At 37.5% G+C, this 9205-nt stretch overlaps 1 protein-coding gene across 6 annotated transcripts in view; it reads left to right on the top strand.

Moving 5' to 3' along the window:
* The first annotated feature begins 177 nt into the window (after positions 1-177).
* CFAP70 (cilia and flagella associated protein 70) overlaps positions 178-9205 on the top strand; it is an 86466-nt gene continuing 77438 nt past the window's right edge. For 5 of the 6 annotated variants that reach the window (XM_043926730.1, XM_043926727.1, XM_043926729.1 and 2 more), the window contains exons 1-5: positions 178-318; positions 2002-2104; positions 3027-3216; positions 6946-7044; positions 7203-7282. In XM_043926730.1, coding sequence (XP_043782665.1) covers positions 2042-2104; positions 3027-3216; positions 6946-7044; positions 7203-7282 — 432 coding nt within the window. In that variant the 5' untranslated portion in view covers positions 178-318; positions 2002-2041. Of the gene's footprint in view, positions 319-1999; positions 2105-3026; positions 3217-6945; positions 7045-7202; positions 7283-9205 lie in introns of those variants that run through there. The other variant, XM_043926731.1, reaches the window with a different exon arrangement.

The following is a 9205-nucleotide window of genomic DNA, read 5'->3' as shown; positions in this document are numbered from 1 at the left end:
TTTATGGAGGGTTATTGAAAGCAAGGAGTCGAGAAAGCAAACTCGAAAGTGGAAAACTTTGTACTTAGCCAACACTTTGGGTAAGGGAAAGTGGCATCTACGAAAACAGGAAACCACAGCCAGACACGGAGGTTGTGGCTCAGGCGCAAGGTTTCCAGGGCGCACGCGCAGAATCTCACCAGGCGCCCGCATCCTTCTTTCTTCCCCGGGACAATGTTATCGCGAGTCTTGGGATCAACTTGTGGAGATCGCGGAGGCAGAGTTATCGCGAGAGGTAGTTGGTTGCTATAGTTGCAAAAACGCTTCTGCGGCTGTTAGGTAAGACTGATATTACTTCTTAGAAAATCGTCTCTTTTCGGGCTCACCACTCCAACCCTGCGGCCACACCGCGTTACCTTAGTCTCTTCTTCAGCCTAACCCACAGGCCACATCCCTGCACGACTGTACTCGCGTACAGACCTGAAAGCTGCCGAACCCGCTCGGCCCCCGACTCTCCCGCCAGGATCAGGCCTCCCACCCAAAGCCATACTCAGAACCCACGTCCCGGTTTGCAGCGAGATTCCCCCACAATAAGCGCACACTGGGCTTCTGTCCCCAGACCACCGCCAGTAACATCATCTTTCATGTAAACTGTTCCTCTTTCGTTGTTGTTTTTAGCTATTTAAAAATTTTTTTATTATATTAAAAATTTTAAGATTGTAGTATAGATTTAGTGTAGTGCATCTAACCTATTTCTAATCTGACTTCCCCTCCTGAAATTTCTGAGCAGATAACAAGAAATGCGTGCCTTGTCAGTGGCAACAGGAGCCCCCACCTGACTGCCTTGACTATAACTTTTAGCTGGCCAGATTTCTTGCACTCATCGTTTAACAAATATGCTGCTAATGACTCTTGCGGACAAGGCATGATGCCAGGCACTCAGGGGTTGCAGAAATGTGTGACAGATTACTTGTCTTTAAAGGAGTAATTAAGCATTCAGTAGCACTCAAGTAGTGCCTGTCAACACCTTTTGTGCAATGCTTCATTGATTAAGCAGTTTTACTATTTTAGTGGATATTCACAACAAATGTGTGACAGGTCAGGTTATGTTATCCGTATTACAGAAGGCGACACTAAGGCCCAGAAAAGTTAGGAATTTCTCCAGGGTCAGGCTAGTGAAGGCCTAATTCGTGTACTGCTATTGAAAAAGAAAAAAGGAGACTTTATGTACAAGATCATTTCAAATGTAAACTTGATAAGAAAGTTGTCAGGGCCACTTAGGCCCTAAGTTAGCCTGGAGACATAACGTTTCACAAGTGATCTGAGACTTGTAGGTAACAGAAAATGAGCGAGTTGTTAGAAAGAGGCAGAATACTTACAAAGCTTGGGGACAGCAACGTATCTTTTTTTTTTTGTACCACCAGCCTAGACACAAAGTATCTCCTATGAAAATCTTGGAATTGCATTAAGTTCCATTTTTAATTGAGTCAGAAAATATGACCTTTTTTTCCCTTAACAGCTGTCCAATTTATTTTTGAAATTGTGTTCTTAGTGTTGTAAAATCATTTGAAAATATCTTTGACTAAATAAGACATATGTCAGAACTTTTTTCAGTGGGCTAACATTCTGTATGGTTGCTTCTTTCTTGTTATCAAAATATGTTTTTCTAAACTGAGAGATTAAATAACCCTTGAGGGGAGTCTTGCACATCAGAAAAAAAAGAAAGCTACCAAAAACACTGTGAAGGATGTGGGGAATGGGAGGTGGGGTGATGGCATTCCTACCCTCTTTGCCTTGTCATAATTTGTTCTTAATGGGTAGTTACATGTATAAGGACGATTTTTTAGCACTACCCAGCAGTCATCCTTGTGACTAGCGCCCTAAAGTACTGCCTGTCTGGCACAAAGCAGTACTGCAGTAAAGCATTTCCCTGGGTTTTCCCCTGGTATTGGTTATGATATAATGTGGACAGTTGTGCAGCTGTGGCATGCAAGGGAACAGGTTCACTTATTATGTTCACAGAGCTCAAAGAAGACCAGAGAGACTTTGCCCAGGTGCCAATATGGAGCAGGTGTCATCAACAGGCAGACCTGTGCAGATCACTGTGACAGAGGGATATGACTTGGTAAAGTTATTTTCGGGAATTCTGGAAGTCCCTACTTTATTCATTCTTCTTGAAAGTACTTTTGTCTTTAGTCTCATGTCTCCCTGTCAGTCATCCTATTGTGGCTTGGGGAAGAATGTGTTGGGAACATTAACAGGAGGAATGGGGTTCTGCATATTTCTGTCCCACCAAATCCCTTGGCTTTACATAGTAATGGCACTTCCTTCTTAGTGTTCATTATTGTCGGTCATAATCTGCAAGTCATGGTAATGTGTATAAAATATCTGGCAATTTAAATACTAAACTTAATGAGGGTAAAACAGCTGGTTTTCATTTTCATAAACAGCAGTTCCTTTCTCCTGAAAAGGATCTGAATTCTTCCAGAGCTTCTCTTGTGATTAATTTCATTTGATGAAACTACAGTATAACTATTAAACTTTACAAGAATAATGAAATGTCAAAATATTCATTCTATGAAGTACTATGAAGTCAAACAGCTTATTCCAAAATAGGATATAATAAATGATCTCTACTTTATTTTAAAGGTATATATAAATGTGTGTATATATATCTACGTAACAGCAAAACACTAGAAAATATATTATTATGGGTAGTTAGGTTTTCTATGTGCTTTCCTCACTTTTTCAAAACTTCCACTCCAATTAAAAATAAAGTCATAAAAAATTTCCACAGTGTGCTTTTATAATCATATAAACACAATAACTTATTTTTCAAAACTTCCAACTTAATGGCCTTTAAATAGAATATTGCATTTAGCTGCAGCTATATTTGTTTAATGAATTTCTACTTCCCCCATTTGTATTTGTGGTATAGCTTGTTAGAAAAACGTTTAAAATGTGTCAGTTTAAGTCACAATGGGTTGCCAGACATGTGGGAAAATTCTCTATTTGAATATAATTGTAAAGTATATTTCTGTCAACAGAAAGGTTTTAAAGGAGATGCTTCAGTTACCTTTATTCGTGCAGAATTCAATCAAGTGGTTCTGGGAGACTCTGCAAAAATTACTGTTTCTCCAGAAGGAACTGCAAAATACAACTTCACTTGCAGCTTTGAGTTCAATCCTGAAGGAGGAGGAATCACTTTAGATGACCTCGCCCACAAACCTGTGTTCTGTGAGTCCTTGTGATTCTAGATACATTAATTATGTGAGTGTTCAGGGTATTCTGAGGTATGTAGTAGCTCTTGTTGGGACAGATGAAGACATCTTAACCTTTTTAATCTAGGAATAACACAGAATAATTTGAGTCTTACCTGGTTCTGGCAGCTGTCACCATGACCTGCTAATTTTAATCGATTTGTATCAAAGACCTTTTGACATGTAACTGGACTTTTTTAAATGATTTAAAAATTTTTTCCAAATTGGCTTTATTCTTTCCAGTAGTTGATAATAAAACACATATATGATCCAAAAAAAAAAGAGAGAGAATTTATTCAATTTTGAAGAAGTAGTAAGCAATAACATAGAAAGAAGTAAACATACTCTTTTATGAAAAAAAAAAAAAGAGCCCCAAATTTGAAAGCAAGACCAGTAATATATAGATAATTTGATCTATTCATGTGTACAACTCATTTTAATTTCCCTAAAAATATTATTTAATAACTATTTAGTAACTAATAAGTTCTGTTAACAGTCAAACAAGAATGAAGATAATCCTCAAATAAATCCATGGGCATAAATGAATAGACGTATAACTGGACTTTGCAGCATTGGTCTCCTTAGCTGGTTTGGAAGCTTTTCCTTTATATTCTTATATTTAGGGCTGTCAGATTTAGGGGAAAAAACAAAGCAAAAAACTATTTGAGACATATTTACACTTAAAAATTATTTGTTCTTTAACTGAAATTCATATTTAATTGGGCATCTGGCAACCCTATCTGTACTTCTGTATATTCACCATACTGTAGAGCAGTTTTTAACTATCTTCCGTGTTAGAGGAGACACTTTTTGAAATCAGACTGTATCTTATTTCAGAATTTCTAGCACCTAGAAATATCTGGGATATAAAAGGGCTCAAAAATATTTGTGGAAAGAATGAATGGATAAATAAATGAATAGTTTCTATAGTCACACTTCTACAGTTTCTAGCTACATAATATTATCTCTGAAACACTTTGTCCCTAAACCTATATTCTAGGCTAAGTCTTTTTTTGTTTTATTTTGTTTTAACCCATATCCTTTTTTTTGATAGTGTGATTTTAACATTTTTATTTTATTTATTTATTTTTATTGAAGTACAGTTGATTTATAATGTGCTAATTTCTACTGTACAACAAAGTGACTCAGTTATACACATGTATGCATTCTTTTTTAATATTCTTTTCCATTATGGTTTATCCCAGATTAGATACAGTTCCCTGTGCCATACAGTAGGACCTTGTGGTTTATCCATTCTAAACTTGCTAGTCTGACTTATTAACCTCAAACTCCCAGCCCATCCCTCTCCCTTACTCACTTTGCCTTGGCAACCACAAGTCTGTTGTCTGTGTCTGTGAGTCTGTTTCTGTTTTATGGATAGGTTCGTTTGTGCCATATTTTATTTATTTATTTTTGTTTTGTTTTGTCTTTTTTATTATTAACATTAGTAGCCTTGAGATATGTTTAAATTAGAAGTGTCATTTTGAATGTTCACATTAAGATATACTATAATTTGACTTATGAGGACTTTTTTAATTTAAAAAGTCTTTATTGAAAAAAAAAATAAATAAAAAGTCTTTATTGGAGTATAGTTGATTTACAATGTTGTGTTAGTTACTGCCACACAGCAAAGAGTCAGTTACACATACATAGATATCCACTTTTTGTGCCATATTTTAGTTTCCACATATAAGTGATATCATATGGTATTTGTCTTTCTTTTTCTGACTTACTTCACTTAGTATGGTAATCTCTGGTTGCGTCCATGTTGCTGCAAATGGCCTTATTTCAATCTTCGTTATGGATGACTGGTATTCCATTGTGTGTGTGTGTGTATATGGATCCTCCTTATCCATTCATCTGTCGATGGACATTTAAGTTGTGTCCATGTCTTGGCTATTGTGAATAGTGCTACTATGAACAGGGATACATGTGTCTTTTTTGAATTTTTTGAATTATGTATCTTTTTCAGTTATAAATTATAGATGGGTAAAATGTGTGTGCAAAATTAAATTATGTACCATAATTAAAGTATGTACCATAATTAGAGTAGTGAAGCCTTTCTAAGTATTCTGCCCATGCAGAAGCCACAGAAGGAAAACAAAATACATTTTACATAAGCAACTATAAGATATCACAAACTGATATACAATTTGCAATTCTGTTCTGTACTTTCCTTTTAAAGAGCTCCTATATACCAGTTGAAAAAACACCTAGAACCTAGTGGAAAAATGCACAAAGCATATGAAAGAGATATAAAAATTTCACAGATAAACATAACTTACCGTTAAACATGTGGAAAATGTTCAATCTCACTTTAATACGAGAAATAAAATTAAGCAGAGATTCCATTTTCATAATTAGCAAGATCACAGAGTTTAATAATGTAACATTTAGGCAAGTATGTTACCAAATTGTATTAACTTTGCCAAAAATGCTGACAGAGGAACCTAAATTTAGAGGAAACAAGGATTGAGAAACAAATACCATGAGAATGAAAAAAGATGAATCCAGAGGTGAGATACTCTCTATGACTGTCCTGATGTCTTCAAGAAAGCAGTGCCTTATTAAAAAAACGTATGTGGGAGGAGGGACGGTTATAAATGAAAAGAACATGAAGAAGCAGGACAGCCAATTGCAACATGTGTCCTTTGACACAAACCAGCTACAGAATAAATTTTGGGGCAGTTGAGAAATGTTAGATGTAGACTGGGCATTAGATGTATTAAGGCATTATGTTTAATGCTATTATGCATATTTACTAGATGTGATAGAAGTGTTGTGGTTATGTAGCAAAGTACTGTATTTTGGATTTGTATACTTTAATATTTGGGAGTAAAATGTAAAGATGTCTGTAACTTACTTGGAAGTATTTCCACAAACATGAAGCAAATATATGCTAACTATTGTTAAACCTCTGTGATGGTTATAGGGATATTCATTATACTGTGTGTGTGTTAGTCATGTCCAACTCTTTGCGACCCCATGGACTGTAGCCCACCAGGCTCCTCTCTCCATGGGATTTTCCAGGTAAGAATACTGGAGTGGAGTTGCCGTTTCCTTTTCCAGGGGATCTTCCCAACCCAGGGATTGAACCCGGGTCTCCCGCATTGCAGGCAGATTCTTTACCATCTGTGCTACCCATTTTTACATATTTGGAATTTTTCGTAATAAATATTAACACATACAAGGAATGATGCTGCAGTGAAAAACCTGGTACATACCTTGCATGCTCTATAAATTACTCCAAGGTGTGCTAAGTCCTATGCTAGGCTATATGGGAAGACCTGGAACAGTGCTTTTCAAACTACAGATGGTGATTTTTAGTCTTTCTGAAAATTGACTGAGAGAGTCATGACCAGTAATTTCTTATACATGAAACAGAATAGAAAATATCAGGATTTTGAGCTAGTAAGGATGAATATTATGTGAAACTTTGTTATATGTATCAGTAAATTTATACTTATGTGTGTACATGATTATGATATAAAATCCTTTTTAAAAATAATTGGCATGGAAAAAAGTTTAAGAAGTCACTGAGAAGATCCAGTATCTCCCACTGGAAGTCACTAATAATGGTGCCTTCTCGAGTTTCCAGTTCATTTCCCTTAACTTGATTTTCTTCGACAGTGTTTTGTTTGTTGCACCTTGGTTATCTGATTTGTGAGTTAGACATGTTCTCATTTCTTTGTTTTGATTTTTCTAGTAACAGTGACTGAAGTTTTACCAAAGGAAAAGAAACAGAAGGAGGAGAAGACCATGGTTCTTGGTCAAGCTGTGGTGGACCTTCTTCCTCTACTGGAAGGTCAGATGTGTGATGTGCTCAACAGCAGAAATAACAAAACTCATAAAACTTAGTTCCAGAGAAGTACAAAAATCACCCTCAATGAATTTGAAAAGATGAGCACAGCTGCCTCTGCAGAACCCTTCCTTTTTTGGCTTGACTTGGGCTTCTTTTCGCAGGAGAAAGTTCATTTGAAACACTGGTGCCGCTGCACCCTGTGCCGGGTTCGCCCATAGAACCTTTTCGATCAGGTGTGAAGGTAATCAGAGTTTTAACTCTCAACATTCCACTCTGATGTTCAGTCAAGCCTGTCTGCTCTTAAGGTTCAACTTAGTTGAGTCTAATTCGTCAGGCACCTTCTTTGCTTCTTATCACAGGCACACACAGGGCTAGGTTCTGGGAAACAAAGATAGATAGGGCAGAGTCCTGCCTTAGGAGTTCATAGTCCACACATCGAAAGTTAGGGCCACCAGTGTGATTAAATGATGGGGTGGAGTATATGGATGCAGAGTAGTTATCTGTTACTTTGCCCAGGGGTATATGTAGGGAAGGTTTAACCATAAAAATACCTCTTTAACTATGCCCTGATGGGTTAAATTAAATAGTACATGAATGCACCTAGCAGTTTCTGTCATGGTAGCCTGCCCCTGACCCCTGGAAGAGGGGAAGCATGGATTGGTAGGCTGTGCTACTGGTTTGTGTTCTGGGCTTTGTTTCACAGTTTCTCCTGGCATCAGTAGCTTCTTGAGGCACCGCTTTGACCACTCTTGTGCGGGGACACTCACTCTTCAGCAGATGCCACAGCTGTCTTCTGTTTTGCACAAGTAAAGGAGAGAGAAAGGCCCAACTGTCCCAACTATTCTGAGTGCAGTTCCCTATTCACCAATTGAGGTGGGCCCTTCCTGATTCTTGTGGATTCTGCCACGATCCACTCCTACATCTGCTGTGGTTCTCTCCTCTTATTGTAGGATGTGATTGGTTTTTTCCAGTTTTTTTTTTTGGTAGATCTGATTTAATTTGCTTTCTCTCTTTCAAGGATTCCTAAAACTGTAGTCCAGTGATGGCATTTCTTGTTCTTGGGCTGTTATAGCATTATTGTTTTATTGATGATAAGGATAATCATTTAGTATCTTTCTGTCATTTCATATGCTGGAGAGAGGTAGATATTTGAGCTCAGTTTGCCTTCCTTGGTCCAGTGTCCCAGCCTCTGTACTGTTGATTTCCTTTAAATCACTGTAGGAGAAAAGTTAGTCAATGATTTGTCAGTCCTCATGACCTCTGCTCATAATATTCCTGTGTTTAATTGTTTCACATACTCAAGAAAAAATATATGACAAGAGTTCTCACTAATTTTATATATTAGCATATATACTAGTTTTTTCAAGACTCAGAGACTAAAATGATATAAACCTGTCCTTGAAAAGGAGACTTCAATTTGTCATCTGGTATTCCTTGTCATATTCAATAATACAAATTAGAAACCTGAGGGACATTTCACTTATCTTCTCAGAGACATATTGATCAGAGATACCATATTCTCCAATGTGTCTCTTTCTTAAAAGTCTTCCGTCCCTTTGGTATTCTGACTTCTAGCTCACTGACTATACCTTCTCAGGTTCCTGCATTGCATCTCTTTCCCCTGGTGGTGATGGTAGTTGGTAAGTCATGTCTGACTTCTTGCAGCCCCATGAGCTGTAGCCCGCCAGACTCCTCTGTCCATGGGATTTCCCAGGCAAGAATGCTGGAGAGGGTTGCCATGCCCTTCTCCAGGGGATCTTCCCGACCCAGGGATTGAAGCCAAGGCTCTTGCACTGCAGGTAGATTCTTTACCATCTGACTCATCATTGAAGCACCTCTCTTTCCTCTGTCTGTTGCTTAGTATGAAAGTTCTGTCCTTGGTCACCTTCTTTTCTTAGTCTGTGTTCAACTCCTAGGGGAGGGCTATCATCCATAAATTTGTGGGGAAGGGTATCTACCATGAATTTAACAGTCCCAGTATGCTGAAGACTTCTAATTCAGCAGCTCCAGCTCAGACCCCTCTCCTGAATTTCAGAATGTCAGACTTTACAATTACCTACTGATTTCTCTATAATGAAATTCTACTCAACATTTTAAAACTGAACTTAGCATCTTTTATTTTATTTTGGGTAGTGGCATCACTCATTCATAAATCATAGGACAT

Source organism: Cervus elaphus, chromosome 15 (genome assembly GCF_910594005.1).
Source record: "Cervus elaphus chromosome 15, mCerEla1.1, whole genome shotgun sequence".
NCBI lineage: Eukaryota > Metazoa > Chordata > Mammalia > Artiodactyla > Cervidae > Cervus > Cervus elaphus.
The sequence above is the reverse complement of the archived record's forward strand: the minus strand, read 5'-3'. Positions and strand labels throughout refer to the sequence as shown.